Consider the following 26,430-nt stretch of genomic DNA (forward strand, 5'->3'; position numbering starts at 1 on the left):
TTTCATCCTTTCATTTGCAATGGTTTATTGGGGCATTATTTGCATATCATTAATGGTCTAAGCCCCAAAAATTAAAATCGTGTTATCCTATTTTGAAAATTCTTCTATAGAGTACAAATTATATTCAGTCTTGGTTTATCCAAATTTTTTTCTTAATAAGCTCAGAATAGGTGTGGTAATTAGGGAGGATCTTTTTACCCAAAAAAAGAACGACAAGATCTTTTTATATCTACTACTATTCTAGATCAGATCAGATTAATACAGCCAAGCCCATTTAGTTGGGATAAGGTTATGGTTGTTGTTATTGATATTAAAAAAAAAAAAAAAAAGAATCAGTTTTAGATTTATATTACATCACACAATTGGTGTTATTCCAACTTAGTCCCAGTCCCAGATTAGTGATGCCTCATATATGGTATGAGGTTCAACCAAAAAAATGGTGTCAGTATTTTATTGCTTGTAAAACCTCAATATCCATGGGCTTATTCCCTAAACAGCAATTGGTACATAAACTATGCCCAATCATTTAACATGGATTTTCATAATCGCTTTGCATAAGAAAAGGATATGCATATTTCAAATTTCACCAAAGAAGAAAAAAAAGATATGTTTTAAGACGCTCAAATTTGCATTGTTTCTTTGTTAACGTGAACGAAGTGTATTATGTGGGTATTTTTTAAGATATATTAAAATTCTATAACGCGATGTGAACCCTAGGATGATGGACGAACCATCCTCAATGGGTTTTGAAAAATAGATTAAACTGGAACCTTTATTGGCAAATGTGCGTGGTTCGATTTGGTTCACCCATGAATATAATTTACATTAGTGGTTCAACTTACAACTTGGGTTTCGCCGACCTTTCCAAGCCTGCCTATCTCATTCATGACCCAACTCACGGAGAGAACAAAGTAGACGTGTCAAATTTGGACTTTTTAGTAATGTTAGTTTACATATAGTCTTTGGACTTCTCACATAACGCGTTCCCAACGGCATCACAAATAGAAAATCTCTCTATGTTCACAATTGACAAGTCGAATAAAAAAAAAACGGTACAAGTGGAGAAGAAAATAAAACAAAGGCAGGGGAGACGAAAGGCCTAAGCGAACGAACAAGCAAGGAAAGAATCGAAAGTCAATTTTGGGAATTTCGATTTCCGATTACGTTTTCCTCTGTTTTTAAGGTTTTCGAAGTTTCTTCCTTTACAGTTTGACATACATAGCCTTAGCTTACTTTCCCGTCTACCAACAGAATACACACATTTCTATGCAATACATCTCAACCAGAAAAGCATAATCAACTACCTCCAAACCCTTTATCAACTTTTCCCCTCTTTCTCTCGGGCACAATTCATCGACAGGTAAGCTATGTAAAATCTGATCTTTCTCTTCTAGATTTTCGCCTCTGGTTTTATGTATGTGTTCTGGGTTTTCTATTTTTGGTTATATATCACATCGAATTCGAACAAATTTTGTTTTTTGTTTGGGTATTTTTATGATTGTACCATAATATTAATATCAGAAACAGGAAGACAGTTGGGTTTGTTGCTTTGACTTTTTAAGTCTGTTTGATGATTTCGTGCCTGTTTTACTGTTTAATATCTTATGGGTTCTTGATGTTATGCTTTTTGATTGTGACTTTCTTTGAGTTCCTACTGATGAATTGTGGTGGTAAAAGTGTCATCCTGGAGAAATGGTTGCAGATTCAATTAGTTGCAATCCTCTTGTAATGTCTGATGTATTTTAATTAGCCTTTTGTTTGAAATAGGTATTGATTTCAGATTATTGCCAATTCTGTTATATTTGATATTTTTTCTTGAGGATGGAAAATCTGGGAAAGTTTTTTTGGCTTAGTATGATGTTGCAATTTATTAGAGCCTGAAGTGTTCTGATTGAAAATTGGCTATTATTTGTGGTTTTTTTTTTTTTTTTTTTTTTGCTTTTAGGGGGTATCCGTAGGTGGCCAGAGTCGGAGGAGAGGGAGCAGGCATGGCTAATAATGCTGCAGCATGTGTTGATAGGGCGACCAGTGATATGCTGATTGGTCCAGACTGGGCATTAAACATAGAGTTATGTGACATTATTAACATGGACCCTGGGTATGATTCTTCCACTCTATTTTTTCTTTCGGTGGGTTTGTTATGCAACGGTTTACTTCTCACTTTTAGTTTCTCTTTGTTGCTGCCTGCAATTCCTCTTATTTAACTAACAACATTCTTACCGAAATGCCTGTCCTCCTGGCCAAAGTCGTGTCCATTACTTGCTTAAGTTGAATCTTTCAGCAATACTTTTAACTTCTTGTTATTCCTTTTCTTGCCTCCTTTCTATCTGTATTCCCTATCTCCCCTGATGAACATCGGAATATCTGTTGTTATAGGATATACTCATAAAAGGAGTCCCATGTACATTAGTGGTCTTTCTACACATTTTGGCCTGTCATGACTTCATATGCATCACCTAAAGTTTGATAGAAGATTAGGGTCCAAGCTGGTGTAGTTGCATCAGACTATGATTTTCCCATATGGAGGCCTGGGCACAAGTTTGGGAGGCCCTCAAGGTGTTGGTGGTAGTCCAATGGGCTGAAATCAAGCTTTGGGTATTTTTGTTATAGGTTGGGTCTTTTATTTTCTTGGGTTGAATTGAATAATCCTAATTTATAAGCATATGGGTAAAGTTGGTACGCCACTTAGTGTCTTAAGTTAGGTGTTTGAGTTAGATTAGGATACTTAATAGCTTTTAAGAGCTCTATTTTGAGTCTATTCAGTTGGGTCAGTGCATGTGAGTGATTATGAGTCCTTTTATTGGTTAGTTTTGGAAATTTAAAAGGTTATATATTTATGCACTGCCCTTATCAATTGGACAAGATTGATTAAAGGAATTTAGACTTTTCTCAAGAGTTTTGGCACTTTTGAGTGGTGCATACAGGATTGGTATTCTAGATCTTATTTCTTCTATTCTTCTTACTATGGTTTTGGCCTTTCTACAACCAAGTGATATCTCTCTACTGCTGTTCATCATATTCTTCTTCTCTTTCTTCCTGATTCTCTTGGTTTCTCTCATCTCTCATCTATTCTGTACATCATACTCATAATTCTGTTTGTATTGCTGCTAATCTTCGATTCCTAAAATTTGAAATTCCGGTTGATACTTGATATTTCTGTTCTAGTTCTCTTATTAGTTTTCCTAGTAGCAATGTTTAAGATCTCGATCTCGCCCCTAATCTTGCTAAATAAAAAACGAGAGATCTGGCAAGATCTTGTAATTTTCCCGGTCGACTCGTTGGTTAGTCTCGGTGTCCATATGGTGTTTTTAGCCCTTGAAACTTGTCAGTTACCCTATTTTAGGCCTTCTAAACATAGTGAAAACATCAGTTTTTTAAAATTCAAACCCAAAATGGTAGTTTGACTTCGTACCTTATGTAAGTAGTCTTCGGGCCCTTCACCCTAGGCGATTCCACAGTAAAAACAAACAACTCTTGACCATGTTTCTATGAAAAAATGATTTTGAGAAGTTATTTTTACCTAAAACTGCTCTTGAGAAGAAAAGGATATCCAAAGGTTGATGATGAAGTGATAATCTCCAATCTCAAAGTGTTGAAGTTGTTAATCTACACTGTAGAGGAGAAATTTGGCAAGAAAATCCACTAATACTTCACTTTTTCTTCACAGCAGGGCGAGATAGGCAAGATAGGCGAGATATGTCGAGTTGGGTCGAGTTGAGGGTCGAAATTATGTATATACCCCATGTGATTTGGTCTCAAGCTGAGTTGAGACCGAGATATTCGACCGAGATAGTGGACTTTTTACATATCGCCTTTCATCTCATCTTGCCATTTTCAAATAGCGAGATAATAGCGAGATCTTGCAGACTTCTTAAACCATGCCTAGTGGCACTTGGACTAATCCACAACTCCTTGATCTGTTATTAGAATTCTATTGAGTTTTGTAGGTCTTTCCTGTAACCAGAGTAGGATACTCGATCAGGTTTCTACCTTGTTCTGATATCTTAGGCCAGAGTTATAAATTTTCTCCTATTTCTGGGCTATATTCTCTGTTTCTGCGATCCTGTGTGTACTAGTCTCTTGCTGGATTTTTATGATTCGGGATTAGTTTACGTTACACGATTTTCCTGATTTCATCCCCCCCTTTTGTGATTTATTTGCATGCCAGTATACGCAGTGTCTCATCTTGCACGATCTTTTGGCAGTAAAAAATATTTAGTGGAGAATTGACCTTTAGATTCAAAGCTCCAAACCCTAAGCTCAATCATTTTGGAGACATGCCTCTGTAGGGTATTGATCGGTAGAGACAAATCTCTGTATTTGAAGTCTCTGATGCCCCTGTGAATTCTCAAGACCTTGAACCCAAATCATACCCTTATGCAGTCTGTGTGGGAATATAAAGAGTAAAGGTATCGACATATCCTTTGCTCTGTATCACAATGCATCTGCCCTATAATGTCCAGCTGTAGAACTGTTGAATGTTGGCTTCTGTAAAGGGTGTTGCATATATGATTCACCAATTGTGATTTTTGAACTAAAAAGGTCAACATTGATTCCTTTGCGCACATAATTCACTTCTTTACCTGATGTTCAACCAAAATGAATGACATCATGCAGTTTGAGTATGTTTTATACTGCTATCACTTCTGACCTTAAATATGTTGTTTGATTGTTTGCTTGTTTGAGTATACGTCCCTTGAGTAATATCTTGTGAACCATCCTATACACATACCTTCAAATCTCTGACTTTTGGCAGTATCTTGAGGTGTTTGATTTTATTAGACTTCTCATCTGTTATTTAGAGTTCAGCTTCATTATAGTTCCACTCTTGTTTCATTTTTTTCCCATTTTCTGGGTAATTTTTGCCCTGTTTACTTTTTGTACCCATCTTCACAACTTTTGTACATATTGTTTTCTTTCTTTTCACATTTTTTTTTTTTTGCAATAAAGCAGGTTTGGTATTTGCATTACATTCATTTTGCATTTTGTTGCCTGATTTCACTTTGAATTGGTTCAAACTACAGGCAAGCAAAGGATGCGCTGAAGCTGCTTAAGAAACGGCTAGGGAGTAAAAATCCCAAAATACAACTTCTTGCGTTATTTGTGAGTAATTTGCATTTTGTCCCTGTAGAGAAGATTTATTGCTGTGTGATTCAACTCTCAAATGTTTTACTCACAAATAGTTTAGAAGGTCAGGATATCATTGGCTATTTACTTGTTGCATTATATTAAAAGAATAAATGCTTCAATTTCCATTCGGGAAATATGGTTGCTAGTGGCTTAAGCAAGAAACTTCCTTAGATTGTTAAAAATTCAGTAAGGTCGCCAAACTCTAATCCCCAGTCTAACTTCTCCCATTTAACTTGAGCCCCTTGATGAAATATTAGGGGTTTGCTTGACCATTGGGAGGCTAACACAGGTAGCATGGGATTCCTGAGGGATGATATAGGCTGGAAATTACCTACTTTGGAGTTTGGAGTAAAATGATCAAGCACTGGATTTGCAATGGTAATCTGAACTGATTGCCAGGCAGGGGTTAGAATTGAGGGTTGCGGGACACAATAGATTGAACTTCTTGAAAAGGAACCCCAAATGGGGCTCAGTTGGCAAGGACCACCCCTCACAATTAAGACGCCATAAGTTCAGCTCTCCATGTGGCCTACCTATTAAAAAAAAAAATTGAAAAGATGAGTGAGTGGAAGATTTCATTTGGTAGAACCATTTGCTTCATGATATTTGTACCACTTTAGATTTAAGAGTTTCAAGGATTAGTAGCTTATATTTATTTCATATATGAGCAGAGACTGCTGCTTTCTTAGACTTAGGAATTGGAAGTTTTCAAGATCCTAGCTAGATGAGTGCTGATATTGTTCACCAAGTCAACTTTGTGACTTGTGAGTTCACAAGTTGCCACTTTGCAAGTAATTAGTAAGACATCACATTTATTCATGTTATAACGGAACCCTTGCCCTATCTCATTATTCCATTCTCAACCAAAATGAGCATGCTATATGGTTAAAACTGGTGTAAACTTATTATCTTGTTTGTGAAAGCTATCACTAAGTGCTTTGTGAATTGATATGATATCAAGGTATTAAGTACTGATATGTATTGGACACATGCTTTGTTCTTCATTTTCACCAATGTATGCTTTGTTCTTCATTTCATCAAACTGAGACTTCATTTGCTGAGATGAACCAAGAAAGAAGTTGAGAAGAGTATACCAGCAGCCAACGCTGCTACCACAAGAGCCAGTGAAGGGAAAGGATTGCAACTGTGGCCTCTACGACCAGGAATAAGAAGAAATCACAGAGGCAGCACTAGCAGAAGATGACGCCGTTAGTAAAACTCATGGCAGAAGCTGCTGTTAATTGAAGAAGGATGAAGGGGAGCATTATGTACCTGTCTGTTCTTTGACTCCCTGTCTTCTAGTTCCAGTGTTCCACCTACGACTCCTTCAATCTCTCCATCTTCGACATTGGTCGGTCGAGTGATTTCCTCATTATTTTACACCAAGTATTTCTCTATTTACATGTTAATCCTCATATATTGCCATGTAAGAGGAGTCAAAACTTTTTATTTTACACAAAGACTATCAAACTTCATCAAGCATTTATATTTTACATGAAAAACTTCTTAAAATTATAGCGAAGAGTATAGAACTCTATAATTAAAAAGTAGTATAAATGATGCAGGACAGGTTTGGGGAAACCTAGAACAAGTCTTCCTTTGGGATCTATCATACATAAGGAAGGCGGTATAGAGGACGATGTGTCACGTAGGATTAAAGTGGGATGGATGAAGTGGAGAAGTGTGACCGACGTGCCCCCTATAAAAATTAAGGGAAAATTTTATATGACAGCCATATGCCCGAGATGATAATGGTGTGGAATGTTGGGTAGTGAAGAAGTGACGTATTGATAAGCTGTCTGTAACGGAGATGTGAATGTTAAGATGGATATGCGGGAAAACTAAAAGAAAGATAAGGTAAGGAATGAAAGCATTAGAGCGGACTTGGGAGTTGCCCCAATCTATGATAAACTTCAGGGAAGTTGTTTGAGATGGTATGGCCAAGGTCAACGGAGGCCATTGGATGCACTGGTAAGGAGGAGTGATCTGATCCAAATAGAATGATGTAAAGAGCTAGGGGTAGGCCAAAAATGACATAGGAGAAGTGGTGAGGAAAGACATGCACATATTAGGCCTCGCTCCAAGTATGGCATTGAATAGAGCAGATTGGAGGTCCAGGATCCGGGTACTAGACCCCATCTAGCTGTGTTCTACTTCGTCACTATTTTTGTGATTTGTTTCCTGTCACTTACTTTTCCTTTTCCCAGTCCTTGCTTGGATCCATGTAGCCGACCCCATTAAGTTGGGATAAGGCTTTGTTGTTGTTGTTGTTGGAACAAGTCTTCCTTTGCTGTCATGCCGCCTCATGTTTAAGGCTATGATTTAAGACAAAACTGGGAAAACTGGGACTGGTAGAAAAGGAATACGGGAGAGGGAAAGAGAGAGGGCGGTAGCCTATAAGAGAAGAATTAAGGAAGAGAAAGGGGGCTTGGCTTCACACCAACTTGGATTCACTCCAAGGTTTGCAGGGAACAGAGAGAGAAGAAGTAGGGAGAACAAAATCAAGAAAGAGAAGAAGAAGATGGAGAGAGAAACTGAGAGGGAGAGAGAGACACTCATACTGCAAGAGGGGAGCAGTTCCTGTTTTCATTCCTTAATTCTTTATTCCATTGATTGTCCAAATACAACCTTTTAAAACCCAAAATGAAAAAAGAGAAATAACTCTAGGAAAACTACTTTGCCAACAATAACTACTCCCTAATAACTGCATCTCCATGAATAACTTCCTAATGACTCCCTTACAACATTAATACATAATAGTTTGGACACTAAATAAAATAAAAATACAACAACATAAAACAAGATACACATAACTAAATAGAAATATGCATCCACACAAGGGACATCTAGCCAATATGTAGTGATAAGTTTGTGTTCGTTGGCGTCTCCTAGGATATGCCCTAATTCCTTGGATGATGTCCTCATCAATTTGGTTACATATTGTTTGATTGGTAGTGTTTGTATGCTAATAATTATATATCGTTGGCTTGTTTAGTATGTTTATACTTGCATATATACTTAATTCTTATATATATATATATATTTTTTTTTTTTTAAATTTTAACCACACATTTGAATCTCATGTTTTATTGTTCATGTGCTAAGTGACCTTATGATGCCATTCCAAAAGAAAATTGGATACTCTTGACTCATAACATATTTTAGTGATTAGAAATTATTACCTATTTCTTATTTACAAATATATTTTGCTTAAAAATACTAATTTTGCATGTATCCAAGCATATCTTAAGCATATCTAGTGTCTCTTATTATCTCTCCGTTATATTTTCGAGTTGTCTCTGCCCAATACACACTCAATGCTTGACACCTTGATTGATATTAGCACGTCTGAACTCGAGCAGTGATAGCATCAGACTTATGTATTAATTTATGTGAACATTTGAAATGCTTTATGAGGGATTCTAACCCACGGAAGGATCAAACAGATGAGGGAAAAAATGTGGGAATCAAGAAAAAGTTTTGTGGCAATATATAACAGGATCTCTGGGGTGTTAATGAAGATTCGTTCTATGGAAGATTTAGCAACTGGAATTTTTTTTCCCATCCTCTGTTTCCTTTATATGTTTTTTGTGCTTGAATTTTGCATCAACTGAATCATTCACTTGCTAGGTTATAAAAAAATCTAAATTATCACGGATGTATAGGGTGTTTGGCCATTCTTTCTGTAGTTCTGATGCTTGTCTTGGAGATTTTATTTTTCAGGTGCTAGAGACACTCAGCAAAAATTGTGGGGAGAATCTATTTCAGCAGATTGTTGAGCGTGATATTTTACATGAAATGGTCAAAATAGTGAAGAAGAAGGTTTTTTTTTGTATCTTTGCCATTGATTTCTATATTTTCTCTGTTTTCTTTCAATTATTAATTTTTATGTACTGATTTCTTTGAAATTTTCAACCTGCAGCCCGACTTAAATGTGAGAGAAAAGATATTAATCCTAATAGATACTTGGCAAGAAGCTTTTGGGGGACCTGGAGGGAGATATCCCCAGTATTATGCTGCATACCATGAACTGCGGGTGCTTGATTTGACCTTTTCCTCGTTTGCCTTTTGTTAAATTGATATTTAAGATTCAAAATGTCTGCACCAGCTTTCTGTCAATTTTTCTTGTATTCCCCATTGTCGTACTCTGTTCATTGTATTGCTTAATTATCATTATGATTATATTAGGATTTTGGCGCTTACATTTTCTTTTATTCACTGTCTTGATTTGTTGCTATCTTTTCTACAACTATTCATCCCCTTTACAGATTGTAATTTCTGCCTTCTTGCATTTCTGTTGGTTTATTTCGTTGCATATACAATTTTAGTTTCTATCATTGTATGACTGATTGCCTGGTTGCACCGAACCCTATTTATATTATTCTGTGCTCTGATTTGTTGGTAATTTAATGTGTGAAAATGAACAAGTTGCCTTGTCATATTGATGAAGAAAATATATTATTATTGTGATTAGAGTCTAACATTGTAGAAATGGATTTGATCAACAATTGACAGACTGCTGGAGTAGAATTCCCACCCCGAGCAGAGAACAGTGTACCCTTGTTTACTCCACCCCAATCTCAGCCAGTAGTTCATTCTGCTCCAATGTATGATAATGCAGTTGTTGAGGCTTCTCTTCAATCTGATGCATCTGGTCTCAGGTACCATTCCCCTTTGTTTTCTCAGATTATTATACTATTCACAATTCATACGGCTTCTTGTTGCTTTTTCCATTCTTAATCTTTGGTTTTTGGTTGAAGAGTGATGTTCTGCACTAGTATTGCAGTTGGGTAGTTTTCGTCGGCTTGAGTGCCAAGAAAAGCAACATGTTAAGAATTGAACAGTCAACCCATAACCCAACCTGATACGTGCACGGTAGAGAGGGGATGAAATTGGAGAAGAGAGAAAATAGTGAGGAGATAAAATAGGGATATCGCTTAACGGACCAAGCTTGGGGGGCTTGGCTTACGAAGGAACCCTACCTTAATTCAAAGAGTCTTGATTGGGTTCAAAATCTTCTTCTTCATATTATCTTGATGTATTTTGAGGAAATACAAAGTAGTTAAAATGACTAACCCTGCTTAACACATCTAACATAACTAATCCCACTTATTCATAGAGTCCTATGTAACTCCCTTGATGCCACATCAGCCACATCACAATCCATCAGCCAAAGGAGGGAGCTCATGAGATAGAATCCTATGGGAATGCACTTGAGAATTCTTGAGAATTGGTAGGCCCATGCCTACATGGCATCTTCCCCTCGTCACATAACATTCCTTCCCCCTTAAAAATGTCCTTGTCCTCAAGGGCAAGCCAATGTGGTGTGGTGAAGTCGGATATGCGCCCGAACTACCAAGATCACTTTCTAAGTATTGGAATGAAGGGGGCTCCAACTTAACAACCTTTTTGAGGCTAGGATCTTATGGGAAGGGCATATCGAATACAACATTAGGAAGTCCCTTATAGCCACCATCTCCAGGAACCTATCCATTACTGTTTTGGTTAATAGAATGTTCTTCCAAGGGTTGTTGGGTGTCAACCTGTGTATTGAAAAGTTGGTGCATCCACTTTTGCTTGAACATCCATCCTCGGCTGATCGTTACAATTCTAATTTGATCTTCAATCCGTTGAAGATGCTGCTCATTGGCCATGCTTGGCTCTGGCTTCGGGGTGGATGCTCTCAAATTTATGCCGACCACAAAGCTGGTGTTGGTGGGTGTAGTACTCCACTTCTCGAGCAACTCAATGAGTTTGGATTTGGAAAGAATTTGTTGTTGCCTCGAGAGGATTTGTTGCTATCCCTCTTGACATGCACAAACGTCTCCCTCAAGCTTCGCCACCCTTCGATCTATAACCAACTTCGATACCAAATTGATACGTGCACAGTAGGGAGGAGACAAAATCGGAGAAGAGAGAAAATAGGGATATTGCTCAACGAACACCAAGTAATTGTGTTGTCCCTCTTGACTTGCACAAACATCTTGCTATCCCTCTTGGCATGCACAAACATCTTGCTATCCCTCTGGGCTTATGAAGGAAGCCTACTGTAACTCAAAGAGTTTTTGTTGGGTTCAATATCTTCTCCTTCATATTATCTTAAGGTATTTAAGGAAATACAAAGTAGTTAAAATTACTTACCCTACTTAACTCTTCTAACATAACTAATCCTACTCATCTATAGAGTCCTACGGGATCCCATTACTCCCCAACTCCCATACAAAGATGACTAGATAAATAACTGTGACTCCCATGTAACTCCCTTAGTGCCACATCAGCCAGGTCACACTCCATCAGCCAAAGAAGGGAGCTTGTGAGATAGAGTCCTATGGTCATGCGCTTGAGAATTGGTTGGCCCAATGCCTATGTGGCATCTCCCCCTCGTCACATAACACAACCCCTCCCAACTTGAGATGACCAGCCAAAGTGTTAATGCTGCAGGCTAGGGATAGGCGTTGTACGTTTAGCTACTGAGTCATGGTTTTGGTCGGTTGAGCCCAAGTTGTTAGTTGCAACTTGCAAAGAGTAGAAACAAAGAATTCTTGATGTAACAGATGAAAATGACGGTTATGGATGAGATAAGAAACTGGGAGATTTAGGTTGCATTTGGTATCACTTTTGATATTCTGGAGTGCTTTTTCTAAGAGCATTACTTGGTTCTTAAACTAATGAACAGTTTCCGTAGGTGATCCACACAAAATCAACCAAGTGATGATTGTTTTGATTGAGTTTGATTTTGAGAAAACCACTCCATGGTAGTAAAAAATGGTGAGTCACTTGGATCGTTGAAGCTTCAGTTCGTGGCAAGGGTTACAAGCTCATTGCTAACCCCCTCAATGCAATCCAGTCCATTTTATGGCATGATTTCAAATCAAAACCCTTTCTAACCCTTGAAGCTAAGCACTTCAGTACGGGACAAGGGTTATAAGCTTACAACATGAACCGTTGTCTTGTTGGATTTTACATTGCTACCTCTCTCAACAAAATCCACTCCATTTTATGATATTCTCAAATTAAAACCCTTTTTTACCCTTGAAGCTAATTTCTGGGAATAAGACAAAGGTCAGTCAATAGGAGGTTACAAATTCCAAATACACCTGTAGAGGTGTCATTCAGACATTCAGACATTCCCGTATATATATATATATAATATATAGTCTTGTTGTAATCAAGCTCAGTGAAAAAAAAGTTGTAACCTTATTTTTTCCCCTGTTAATATACCTCAATTTTTTTTTTCCAATGAGGGTAAAATCTTGTCATTTCACATGTCTATTTGAGAAGTGCGCAAGACAAGCTCTTGTTAGTGACATAATGATAAAAACCCTTTTTTTATCCTCGACTGAATGAACTTTTGGGTAATAAGACGAGACAAACAAAAGATGGTTTCAACATATAAGTTCACCACTCTATTTGATTCTATGCGTCAAAAGATCATCAAATTAGCATATTTTATTGCAGTTGCATAACATGGATGAAGCTGATATGTTTAGTTGGGAAAAGGCTGAGTTGTTGTTGTTGTTGGCCTGTTGGGTGAACTTGATATGTAGTACTCAATGTATTTTATCAATACCCACCAGAGAAGATTCCAAAGGAAGGGTTTTGGTAGGATCCTATGGGCTCAACTAAGGAACTCATTTTATTCTATGAAAGACATTTATGCCTTTATATAGATTTCTGTCTATGAGACTGTATCGAGAAGTGTATGGACCAACTGACCAAGGAAAACAGATCCAGAGATGGTGCTTAGTTACACTCATGATTGTTAAGTTATTTAATTGTATGTCCTTCAGATGAATTTTACTCCGAAAAGGCATTCATAAATCTTTAGTTTTTTTTTCACGCTAGAGCCAGTCATTAATTGGTGTTTGATTAGAGCCAATATGCTATAGGATCCAAAACAAAGAGTTGTCTCACAGATTACCCGCGTATTGTTTCTATGGTATATTTTCTCATTGGTTCAGTATATGAAGTTGAAAGTTATGGCCTGTGAATTCACAGGGAAAGCCATGGTGGGCCGTGAGCGTAGTGTTAGTGGTGAGGAATATCCTGAGGGTACTTATGAATTTTGAAGTGGTTATGTTTGTCTTAAAATTTTGACCCGTTTTGAAGATTTGACTTGCTTCGACAAATTTTTTGTGGGGACCTGAATGAATTTTTTTTTCCCTAAGGTTTGTAATGGTAGCAAAGGGCTTGGGCTCCCTGCTTCCTGGATGCGACCCGATTTGAAGGAGTATATATTTGTACTATCATCTTGTTGAGCAAGAAAAGTGAGATTTGGGGTTTTTCATTTTAGGTTTTTTGGGCGTGTATTCTTGCCGCGAGTTTGGGTTTTCTTGAGAGATCTCCATTGTACTCTTTCTTCCAACTTAGTGTATCATCTTCTTCTTTGCCCGAGGATGTAGCACATCACATTGGTGTGTGAACCTCGTTAAATATATGTCATCTTGTGTGTAACTGTTTGTTTTCTTCTTTTTCTTGTTGTTCTAACAAAATATCTGGGATATTATTGTTGGTATGCACGTTCTGTTGGAGCAGTGGGTTGGTGGAGGTGGGGATTTTGTGAAGCAGTGCATGATTGATGGTGCAAACTGATTGTGGTTTGAGGATCAAAGAGAACTCTTAGGAGATTTTATTGTTTATCTCTAGGAAATGAACAATTCAGCTTGTTTTCTTTCCTACTTAATAGCTTGAAGTCTTGAAAGTTGAAACTCATAGCCAGAAATGGGAGCAGCAGCCATCTGTTGTCGTGCAAGGCCAAGATGTGGAATGAATGGGAGGGGTTCCAGAAGTTAAGGGCTTAGTTGGGTTACAACTAACCAATGTATGGCCTGATAAATGTGTTATATTTATTCATATCTCAAGTTATCTTGTATGGTTTAGCTGTTGTGTCATGTCTCTCTTTTTGGTAAAATATATTGCTGTCCCTTGACCCTATTCATGTAAGGCCCACGAATTTTCTTTTCCCATCCATTTTTGCCCGGCAAACAAAAGGTGCCTAAGGGCTTTCTGTAGAAAGTAGCTTTGAGCTTTGCAAGGGTTCTTGCAAAAGGAGATTCTGGGGCAAGAATTCTCAACTTCTTATTGCAGGGAGTCCTTTACATGCAGAATTTAGGCAAACTTTTTTCCTGTTTTGTATGTGAGGAGGCAGCTCTGTATCAGATTTAAATGGTTGATCATCTTGTCACTCTAGGTCATTCTCCTACAAAATTTTGTATCTCTGAGTCCTGGTGAGGCCCATTGATGAAAAAGAGAATAGAGGAGGGAGAGAAAAGATGAAGAATGGAGAGACAACTGGACACCTAGAAAATTACCAAATCAAGACAATTTTAATTCATTTTATTCTATAGTTAAGGTAACTAAACTAACTTATCTAACAAAGACTTAACTAATTAGAATTGTTGAAGCCTAAATTTTCAAGATAACTTGGGCCCCACACAATTAATCAAAAGATGACTTTTTAATAACTAAACTAAAGCCAACTACACAAGCTAATGGACCCCATTACTAATTAATTACTATTTTTCGTACCCCTATAGACCCCCCATTTTTGGGCCATATAATTCAATCCAGTATGAATAAAACCTAAAGAATTAAAAGCCAATAGAAAATAGATATTAAAATAGGACCAATATTTGTGCTGGGCCTGCACCTGTGGTCATATGCATTGCCCTTTTGCTTATGGGGTGTAATTTATTTTCCTAAACATGGCATGGATGGGGTGATTCCTGGGGCAGCAATTGATCCTTTTTGTGCTGGAAACCCAGTGCCTCAGGTTCAAAAGAAAAAAAATCTATGGTCTACAACACTGGAGACCATTTACTCTGGAGCTTATTGTGTGAAAGGAACTAGTGTTTGCAAGCTACTAGGTTGCTGCATATGGTCATTTATTTAGCCAAAGAACTTCCCTATATCTAGTCATGAGCCAGGGCTGAGTTTTGTGACCCTTGATTCGGAGATCTTAGATCTGGTTGGAGCTTTATCACCATCACCTGGAGGTGCAGTACTTTGTCGTTTGCGCTTGTCTTTGCTTCGTGGTCTTGTATAGTATGGAAGGGCTTCTTCTTTTCCTGGATTAATTCCATCCCTATCATCCTTTTGTAAATTTTTTACATGATTTTGGGTGCCTTGGCATGTTGTGGATCTTACGAAGCTTGATGAAGGGTTAGCATATGTGAATTTGAAGCAAATAAGGTTTTCAGTCAGGATATACCATTTTTTTATTCTGAAACTATATTTTGTTTTCCCTTTTTAGTGGGACCCTAGTTAACACCCTTATATCTGGGAATGAGGTTTGGCTTCCTGGCCAAGGTCCGCTTGTGCCTGGGCCTGAGCCTAGTATTGCCAGATGATGCTTTTGTCCCTGGTTTTTACTACCTATCGACCTGAGATCCAGGTTTGATTGGGCCACCATCTCGTAGTGAGAGGTCGAAAAATGGGAGTAATATGTGTGTTTGCAGTCGAAGAACTGGATGTGCTTTTTTGGCTTCGTCAGTTTGGTGAGACTGATTCCTTGGGACAAAGGTAACTAGGTAAGTGATTACTCTCCTTGGCCATTTGAAAAGGTAGGGCATCTTGGTGGAAGTTCAAAGATTCATCTTGTGTCCGCAGACTGTTCAGCAGGGCATCTTTTAATTCCCCAGCATCAATGGTTAATGCAGATCATTAGACGGACAGAGAAGAGTAAATGGTTTGGTTTATCGTTGAACCACTTTTTTACCCAAATCATGCCATGTGATTGAGTCCAATTTTGTTTCCAATTCTGTTTTAGAAAACTTATGGGAGTCTTTTTTCTTTTCCTGTTTATATGCATGTAATCGATGGAGATTATTGGAGATTGAATGTTGAATGAGATTTAAGTTGACTTTGCTTATGGTGGTGAGGGTTTGTGAGTTTTGCTGGTTGAGTTGGTCGACGGCCGCTACTTTCCTTTGCTATCTTCCCTTCTAATGTGTTGCCGGTGGACCCCAAAGACCAAACTCGAATGGCTGATGGGCCCACTTAAGAACTTAAATAATTCAGGTCTAAGATTAAGTGGCAAAAACAGTAAATATACTGATGTTTGGAATTGAGTGGCAAAATAGTAAATAGATTAGAGTTCATAGGGGTGGAATGGAATTTCTGTAAATACCCAGAGCTTTCTAATGTTAAATGAGTCAGTCAAGAAGAGTGGCCACAAGTGGGAATTTTGATTTATTGTTCACGGTCAGAACTGGAACTAATAATTAAAGGACAAAGGTATATGGCAGGGTTTAGGTTTATTCACTAGGGGTAAACTAGGAAGGGGAAAGATTCAATGTCAGGCTGTAATAAAGGGAAGAAAGGAAGGGTCATGAATATGGGCTAAGAGAAATTATAGGGTTATTGATAACCCACGATGGTTCTCTTCAACCTTGGGAAGGGGTTACAGGTGGTAGAACCACCAGGAGAGAAGAAGAGTTTGAACAATAAAAATCACTCATGCAAGTTCGATTTGAGCCATGATTTTGGGAGCAGATTCGCGACTCATTCATTTTCGAAACCCAAGTAATAATCCCCTGAAACAGCCCTTGAAGCATAAAAGAAAATTACCTGAAGCTACTGTTGGCGGTAGAACAGAGATCAGACCTGTAACTCAGGTTAGAATCCCAGTTCAGGGAACTAATGGGTCCCAGATTTGGCAACCTGGGTCGCCCTTGGGTATCAGCTCAGTTCCTATAATCTAAGTTGGAAAGATGAAGAATCAGGGGGGGGGGTGGTTCAGTACCCCCTTTGTTGGACTGTAAGATCGCAGGAACAGAACCAGAAAAGAAGAAAGATCAAACAGAAAGAAAGACAGGAGAAGAGGGGAGATAAAGAGATCGCAGGGAAGAAAAAGAAAAAGGGGGGGGGTTGTCTCGCTGGACAAGGAGGAAATAAGAGAGAGAAGAGGGGAGGGAAGAGATCTCATAAAGAAGGAAGGAGGGGGGTTGATGTGAATCAGTCACTTGGGCTTATTTTATTGCAAATAAGCCTTGGGTTGTGTTATGTATGTGTTGGGCCTTTGATCCCATGGGTTTGCTTTGAAATGGACCACTTTAATGGACCTAAAATATGGGTAGAAGGTAGGAAAACGGGATTTAATTCATTAGTTTAATTAGTTGTTATTTAATTCAATAAAGGCCCATTAGGCCGATGGTTGGTTGTAAAGTCCTATATGGACTATTAGTTAGTTAGTCCTACTCCATGTTGGAATCATAAAGTCAAGTCCTAGTCCTATTATGAATTCCTAATTGTAGTAGGGGTGTCTATTATGATTGTAAACTTCCCCTCTATAAAATGAGAGGCATATGTACTGTTATTGGACAGATTGGAATGAAAGAAAGTTTGTAGTCAATTGCTTAGGGCAGCTGGGATAGCTGTGGGTGAGAAGCCCAGGCTAAGATAGCCACCCCCTCTCCCACGATAGCTGTGGGTGAGAAGCCCAGGCTGAGATAGCCACCCCCTCTCCCAAGTTATCTTGTTCTCTTTGTTAGTTTTGAATTCTGTTCTTATTACTGTTATTAAAAGACTTTCAGACCTGTCCGATGAAAGCATCAAGTCTGCCCAGCCAAGTACTTTCATTCAACAAGCTGAAGAAGACCATATGAAGCAAGAATCGATCAGCACCAGTGAAGACTTATATAGAGAGATCGATCTCCATATTTCTCTCCTCTGTTCCCTGTTTAGTCTGTCCTTTTCAGCAGCTGTTCCTAACAGTCTCAGGGACCATTGATCCTCATATCAGGTCTGTCCAGGCAGGACAGCCGGGTCTTAAAGTTCTTGGCCTTTTCTCTCTCCAGAAGCCAGGAATCAAGAATCGGCAGATCTTTCACACCAGCCGGCAGAATCCCTTCATCTTTGGAGGTTTTATCCCTCCCCTACAGGCCTACAATCGACCCTGGTTTCAGCCCCATTTGGAACCTACACAGCCAACGCAGGTAACCTCCAATACCCTAGCCGCATGGCTATTTTATCCCATAGGGTTTTTTTTTTTTGGGTGTAAATTTTGGGATCTATTTTGTTGGGTCTTGTGTGCCTTGTTAAGGCCTTGTTCTATAATCTTTTTAATTGTAATTCCACCATGGAGATTGTTAAGTTTTGGGACTTCACCCATGGGGGTTGTTAAGTTCTGTGGGTCATAAATCTCCACCTTGCAAGGTGCTCTTTTAATTGTATTGTTTGGGGTATAATTTGTGGGGGTTAGTATCTTGTAATCTACCCTTGCATTAGGGGGGGGGAAAAGACTACCACGCAGGCTCAAATCCAACTCATTATTCTTCAATCAATTATCCCATAACTTGGGTTACATGCCTTATTTATAATAAACTAAAATTACAGCTCCCTAATTAAAGTCAAAGACTAAAATAAAAATAAAATCTCCTAGAATCTAGACTAACAGAATTAGAAACAAAGAAAGACTCAAATTGGAAACTCGTTACCTATCTAGGTACTACCTAAAATAAAAGATTACAAGTAAAATAAATTCCTAACATATTCCAATAATCTTGAACCAAATTAGTAACTTTGATCCTAAATTGGATCTGGTTTTTGGTTCGGGTTCGGGTTCTGGAGGCAAGTTTGGGTTGATCCATCATAGCGCTGCTACATCAATTCCCCTGATGTTTAGAAAAACTTGTCCACGAGTTTTATAGAAGGAGAGATTCAGATCCACTCGATCAACATCCTCGATCAATGGCTTAGATGGAGTAAAAATCCAGCACATCTCACCATCAGAGGTCACGATCTCCTTCATCGGCTCATCCAGTTCATCATTAACATCAGCAACCAAGCTTGTTGTAATGGCCTCTAGATGGGCAGCCTTTAAGCACTTCTAGATTAGCTTGGGGAGCTTTCAAGGCTTCTTCATTCCATTGATGAGAGCATGGTTCCCGAGGCGGCGTCGCAGTGTCATGAATAACGTGACCTTGTTGCCCGTCTGGGTTCAGAATGTGTCTCTATGGCAATAAGTCTAGTGGCAATGACCTAGAGGGTAACAACTTGTGCTTCCCTGTTTGTCCTATTAGCAATCAACTCTGCATGGGTAGCTTTGAGCATCTCTTGACTAGCTCTCAAGATTTCTTCATTCTGTTGAAGTAGCCGAGTCCACTGTTCAAATGAGGGGGTGGTGTAAGCAACCATTGGAGTAAAGGAGTTGACAGGAAATTCGCTCTAATACCAGAATTGATTTAGGGTGAATCCTAGGAATTAAAGTCCCTATACAGGTTGACTAGTTTAGCCACACTAACATAGGTTAAACTCAGTTATGGGTTGGGAGTAAAGAACAGAAAAATCATGAGTTATGAGCAAATTTAAAACCAGGAAATTACAGAAGCAATGAGCAATAAAATCCTCAGCATTAGCATCAACTTAACAGAATCCAATTATGCAATATGGGGGTGGGAACATGTAGCAGTAAATTGCCAATGGGGTGCATGCATTTCAAGGTCCCTAGCAGTAGCAGTTACTAGCCCAACCCTTAACTTGCAGTCAATAAGGAAGAACCAATAATATTTTTATGCAGAAATTCATCTAGGGGAAAGTAGCAGCAAACAAAAAGGATTCAGCAGGGGTTGGGGCATGCGACAGAAAGGAGATCCAACGCCTTAAACTTTCTAAGTTTCTCTTCCTCTAGTTTCTCCAGTAATGCCATTCACTCCCTAGCTTTGTTTCAGTTGGCTCTTTGGATCAGCTGCAGAACATCTGTTCTTGCTACAGTAATAGCCCAGGCCTTAAACACATCCTTGGAGATGCTTCTTTGGACAATCGTATCTTGGTTTCTTCGGGATTGTGATTTTCACAGAAATTAGGGCCTGATGCTACCCGAGAGTCTTGAGGCTCTGGTTTGAGCAACAAGTTATCCCCACTTACTGTTAATGAAATTGTAAGAAGGCCATGTTAGGAGGCACTGCAGCCAAAAATAATCATCCCGTTAGCTGTGGAGGTTGGGAAGTCAGAGGATTGAGGAAGAGGCTGATGCACTGAAAAAGAAATAGCAGGTTTCAAGAGGAAAGACATGATTGAAATTCGGTATCAAAGAACTTAAGAGGTGGGGAAGAATTTTGTGCTTCGCAATTTCAGGTGGAGTGGGTAATTGTTCACTTTTTTCAGGAGTGTAATTATTTGTGATCTTTCTGAGGTAAAAGGTGATATTAATCTGGGTGACTGGTAGAAGGAAGGAACTAAGATCAAAATAATTTGTGGCTTGTAGATGAGATCAGTTTTGGAGGGATCGAGTTCCACAATTCATTTTCTGTGGTTTCTGTTGGTGCTGCTGTGGTTTTTGGGAGTTGTTGTGGGTTGGTTGGTTTGTTTTCTTTTTTTGGTGTTTCTTGCTTTGTTCCTGGGGGCTGTAACAGTATGGGTATGGCTTGGAAGGGGGTAAGTCTCTGTTTCCGTTTGTTCTTTGACCCTGATTTTGTCAGCCTTGAGTTGTATTCTTGTTTGTTTCCTGTTTAATTAATTCTCTCTTCTTGTTGCTCAAAATTTACAGTTCACTGTTTCTTTTGCTGCGTTTATTTTTCTTGCATGAGAACAGAATCTTTGTTACATTATCTTCCCTGAATTGCCTTTAATGCAGCTTGGCCGAGATTCAAAATGCTCGTGGACTAGCAGATGTGTTAATGGATATGCTTAATGCGTTGGATCCAAAAAGTCCGGAGGTGCTTGTTTCTTTTAGGTTTTCCTTGAAGAATTTTAGGAGACTATGCTCACTGCATCGAATTTTCTGTTTTAGAGATCCTGATCTACTTGTTTTTCCATTCTTTTGCTAAATTTATTTTCTTTAGAATGCAAGCCTTTTTTGCTTCATCTTATTTTACAGACACTCTCCTATGATCACTTCTTCTACAAAGTTTACTTCTTGGAATCCATTAAATTTCCTGTCAAACTGAAACATATTCACTTTATAGATCTTGTCCTGTCATGTGAGCCTGTGAGCTCTGCCATTCAAAATGTGAATTGTATCCCCCCTCTCGGCATAAAAACTGTTAATGTAATAGAAAGGGGTATCATTTGAAGTCGATGCTTTTATAGAAATTGGCTGTGAGAAAGTTGGCTATTGACAAACCTCTATTTTTGACATGTTAAGAAAAAAAATTGCCATTGTTGTAATCTCCAGATAAAGCAATTACAATGACTTGTTATGTGATATCATTCTCAGGGCTCAAAACATATTTAGAATGTGAGATATTCTCTTAGGATTTAATTCGTTCCTTGAGTAATGGTAATAATATGGCTAATCATCATTTGTGTCTTCTAGAGTTTAGTTTTACCGACTTCTGATTTTGAATCTTCGGTGTAGGGTGTAAAGCAAGATCTAATAGTTGACTTTGTCGACCAGTGCAAGTCTTATCAGAAGCGTGTGATGATTCTAGTTAACAGTACAGCGTATGTAGTTGCTTTAAATATATTGTAGGTTTTTCATTATTCAAAAATGTTAAAGCCTTCAAACTGACTCAGATGGTTGCTTTCATTTCAGAGATGAAGAGCTTCTATGCCAGGGGTTGACATTGAATGATGAACTGCAGCATGTGCTTTGTCGGCATGAGGACATAGTGAAAGGAACCCCTAATGTGGGTGTTGGAGTGACAGAAGCCTCATTCGCACCTCTTGTGAATGTCAGCCATGAGGATGACGAGTCAGAAGATGAATTTGCCCAGCTAGCTCACAGGTGACTTTTTTTTTTTTGTTCTGTGTCCCCTAGTTCAAGTGTCTAAATCTATTTATCACGTTCCAAGTTCACATAGCTTAGATAATCATGCTACTAACCATTGCAGATCTTCAAAAGACAATGCACAGGGGCTGTCTAGGAAACCTGGCAATGGTAAAAATGAACAGAATGTTAACCCACTCCTTCCTCCACCCCCTTCGTCAAAATGGCCAGTTGCTACAGATGCTGGCTTGGTTGATTATCTCAGTGGTGATGCCTCAAAGCCCTCTGTAGTTCCTTTTAATTTGGACAACACACAGACAAGCTCTCTATCTCCGCCCTCGGATGCAAAGGACTCAACCTCATCTTCCAAGTTATCTGGACCACCCAAATATGATGAACCTCTGCAAACTGCAAAGTCTACTGAGAAGCTACCTCCAGCCCCTTGGGATGTCCAGTCTCCGACCCCGCTACCACCCCCACCTGCGAAATATAATCAGAGACAGCAGTTCTTCGAACAACAACACGGTGTGCCATCTGGTGCTTCACCTAATGGTAGTGGATCAGGACTTTCATATGATGGGTTAATCGGACGGACACAGTCTCTTTCCCTTAATCATGGGAAGACAAAATCTCAGGACTCGACCACGTCAACAAAATCAGAGGATGCCCTCTTCAAAGAGTTGGTCGACTTTGCAAAGACCAAGACCTCATCTTCGTCTAAACCAGGTGGTAATAGGTCATATTGAACTTTAGTTGGGAGCTCTGGATTACTCATTAGTATTACCTTGCATGCATGCATATTGGTTCATCTGGCTTTCGTTGAATAAAAGTGGATGGGAGTGGTTGTCTATGTTATTTGATGCAGGTTTTGATATGTTTCTGTGGAGTTTAGTTTTTAAGATTGGTGACACTGGGTTGACTTCCATTTTTGGTTGCCCAGATGTTGCCAAAGAGAGGTGTATTCTTTATTCGAGATGGGAGTGCATGTATATTATAGTGGTTTTGTTCTTATATACTCAGGTTCAGAATATTGTCTCGTCTTTTCTATCCTTCAAGACCCACACCTCACTTGAACTTGTTTGGAAGTGCTCTTATAGCAATTTAAATCTTGTATAGTAAGGTCGGATCTCTGCTTTAAAAATTAGTATATAGTTTTTCTTTTTTTTCTTTTTTTTTGGGTAGAATAGTATATAGTTTTTGATATAGAGGATGACGTTTCACATAGGATTAAGGTGGGATGGATGAAGTGGAGGAGTGCATCTGGAGTCTTATGTGACAAACGCGTCTTGGTAAAACTTAAGGAAAAATTCTATTGGACTGTCGTGCGCCTGGCTATGATGTACGGGTCGGAATGTTGGGCCGTTAAGAAGCAGCACATTGATAAGTTAGGGGTAGCGAAAATGAGAATGTTAAGATGGATGTGCGGGAAAATTAGAAGAGATGAGGTTAGGAATGATCATATAAGAGCAGACCTGAGGGTTGCTTTAATTTCTGACAAGCTTTGAGAATACCGTTTGAGGTGGTTCGGGCATGTTCAACGAAGGCCACCTGATGCACTGGTAAGGAGGAGTGATTTGATTCAGATAGAAGGATTCAAAAGAGCAAGAGATAGACCTAAAATGACCATAGGAGAGGTTGTGAGGAAAAATATGCACAAATTAGGTCTAGTCCCAAGTATGGTTTCGAATAGAGCATATTGGAGGGTTAGGATCCAGGTAGCGGACTTGCTTTAGCTATGTTTTACTTTGTCAGTGGTTATCAATCTGTCTCCATTTAACGCTTTTTATTTTCTCTTCCTTTGGCTTTCATTGGATCTATGTAGACGACTCCATTAAGTTGGGTCAAGGCTTTTTTTTTGTTGTTGTTGTTGTTGTAAAAGTATATAGTTTTTCTTGACATATAATAAGGTCGGATCCCTGCGCCAAATCGGTTAACAAGAAGCTGGAATTTTGCGTCATCTTTTATTATTCAAGACATAAGTTGGGGACTTGCAAATGAAGTCACAATATAGATTTTGTTAATTGGTTTTGATCTTTTGATTTGGTTTTCATTCTGTTAATGGCAAGGACGAAAGTTGAGTGATAATTTAATGGGTTATTTTTTCCCGTTGTTTGTGGGTGTAATTCTTCATTTTTTCAATGTAACCTTTTGTTAATTTTTAGAAAAAAAAAAAAAAAAAGCGGATATCAATAGGATACATACCAATGCAGTACTTAACTACTTATTATTTTTTAAAAGAAATATATATATATATATATATATATCTATTTATTGTACAAAATGGTCGTTACTTTAAGAAACATATCAGTACTTACCAGTCTTGTTGGAGAAGTGAATTGTAAAATAAATTAATAGTTGAATACCCTAAATATATTGTTTGTATTATATTTTCTATATAATGTCATCTTCATCATTTCATCCGATGAAAAGCGGGGAAAGGAGACAATGTTGAAGAAGAAGGGCAGTCATCCATTGATACGGCTTTCGATGAATGCATGGGTTGAGGAAACGGGTTTGATCGAATTAGTATCGGTTTTGATCAATATAATAAAAAAAAAGTAGTTATTATATTAAAATGAGGGGTATTTTTGTCCAATCAAGGTTGATCTGGATAAAAAACTAAAGGTGGTTTTATTCTCTCTCTTGTTTCGTGTCTTTCTGGTCTTTTTCCAACCACCTACCAGGCTACCAGCTGGACAGGATCTGAATCCCTTAGAGTGCACACTTAGGTGTCCAAGGTGTTTTCAGTCGTTGGCTGTGGCTGATCTCTCTCCCACGTGAGAGAGGATTTGAATGGAAAAAAGTAAAGGTAAAGGAGTTCTACACTACTACATAAGGTAAAGGAGTTCTACACTACTACATCTTTACCTGCATAATTAAAGGTAGGCATATGATTCATGGGAAAAGTATTTCAATTAAGCTTATTTGAGACTCCGGACAAGCAGGTTTGGGGGCAATCAAGACGAGATTTTCATAGTAATGAGTGCATACCATTGTCTTTGTAACCAGTGGACAGAGAAGAGCTAGAGCGTCCATCATCATCACCGAGTCATCAATGGAGAGGTTCCAACGGATGTTTGGAAAGCCATTTGGAACTGCAATACCTTACCAAAGGTTAAGAAATTTCTATGGAGAGCCTGCGCAAATGGCTTAGCTTCAGCCTCAGCCTCAGCCTTGACCCAAAGACAAATACCAATGGATCAGAATTGCCAAAGATGTAGGGCGGAATCGGAATCAGTATCACATATACTTCTCCATTGTCCCTTTGCATGAGCTGTATGATTTGGTAGCAGTTTGACATATGTAGTTTTAACATGCAACTCCGACCATATTTACAAATGGTTCCAAGGGTGGGCATCTCTCAAATCACATGGAAAGAAGGTTGCAAGGGAGGTGGCCTCACAATGTACTTTCATTGCATGGTATATTTGGACGGCTAGAAAGGATCTCATCTTTACATAAGGTTTGGTCACCGATGGAGGTCGCTCTTGCAGCACATAGGGCATAGTCTGAGTATACTTCAAATGCCAATAACCAGCAAGAGGTAAGTACAAATGCATTTGCTATGCCAGCTTCGGCATGGACATCTCCACCACCAATTTTTTACAAGTTGAGCTGTGATGCTTCCCTCAATCATTCCCGAGAACAAGGAGGAATTGGCTTTCTCTTTCGGGATCGGATGGGTCATCCTAGGGTGGCCATCTCAAACCCTGTTAGATTCTCTACCATTTTGGTGGGAGAAGCTATTACAGTCAAGGAAGGGCTTATGGAGGCGACCTCAAAAGGTTTCTACAAGCTTCAATATAAGATTAATTTAACTATAATATAAGTTGGCCTCTTGGGGACAATATCGCTATTTTTACAAAATTGAATTATTCTTTAGTGCTAGTAGTTGAAGGTTCCAACTTCAAACCATGGATTGCTTCAAAAAAAGTGGAAACCAGAGGAAATTTATCTTTGTAATATTATTTATATAAGCTCTGTGGGTAAACATGATTTGTTTGATGATCAAATTAATGAAAAAGATGAAAAATAGAGCAAATTGGATTTGCATCTCAAATACATGTTATACTTTAACTGGATCTGCTGACGTGGCTTAGTTGGTTTGAATCTTCAACGTGCCATGCCATTATTGAGTGGTGATGCCAAAATTATTTAAACTGTTTTTTCAGTGCAACATTTTCGTGAGATTAGAAGAGGGGGGGGGGGTTGGGAATGATATCCATGAGGCTAGGGGGAAAGAATAATATCCATTTTTATGTCCTTAATTATAATATTTCAAAGGGATTTTTTTATCGACACCTTCTAAGATGTTAAATAATTTGTATTTTTTTCTTTTTTAGTATGATATTTATTTTTTTCAATGAAGATAAATATTATCATTTCACATGTATACTTGAATTATGGGAGTCAGATCCTCTACAGTGCACACCACACGGTTGGGCAACACTTGGGATGTGTGTCTAAGTCCTGTCAACTATCGAATGCTTGCTAGGCACAATAGAGAGGATCTACACATCGATATATGTGCATTTTGACACGTTTTGATAGTGCACAAACCCCCCCGCCCGCGATATTTATAGATAAAATAATTTATTAAAAAAGAGGAAAATTACAATCCATAGGGAATACATTAATCAACATTTTTTTTT

General features: G+C 38.5%; 1 protein-coding gene across 1 annotated transcript; it reads left to right on the forward strand.

The window, feature by feature from the left end:
* Positions 1-992: 992 nt before the first annotated feature.
* Positions 993-22,791, forward strand: LOC122091663 (TOM1-like protein 3). The gene is made up of 10 exons (XM_042661705.1): positions 993-1,360; positions 1,946-2,098; positions 5,025-5,103; positions 8,854-8,952; positions 9,053-9,166; positions 9,646-9,791; positions 20,705-20,786; positions 21,428-21,513; positions 21,605-21,796; positions 21,903-22,791. Exons 2-10 carry the CDS (start codon positions 1,989-1,991, stop codon positions 22,522-22,524), a joined length of 1,530 nt encoding a protein of 509 aa, XP_042517639.1. The 5' UTR covers positions 993-1,360; positions 1,946-1,988; the 3' UTR covers positions 22,525-22,791.
* The last annotated feature ends 3,639 nt before the right edge of the window (positions 22,792-26,430 follow it).

The sequence above is a fragment of the Macadamia integrifolia genome, chromosome 10 (genome assembly GCF_013358625.1).
Source record: "Macadamia integrifolia cultivar HAES 741 chromosome 10, SCU_Mint_v3, whole genome shotgun sequence".
NCBI classification, from domain to species: domain Eukaryota; kingdom Viridiplantae; phylum Streptophyta; class Magnoliopsida; order Proteales; family Proteaceae; genus Macadamia; species Macadamia integrifolia.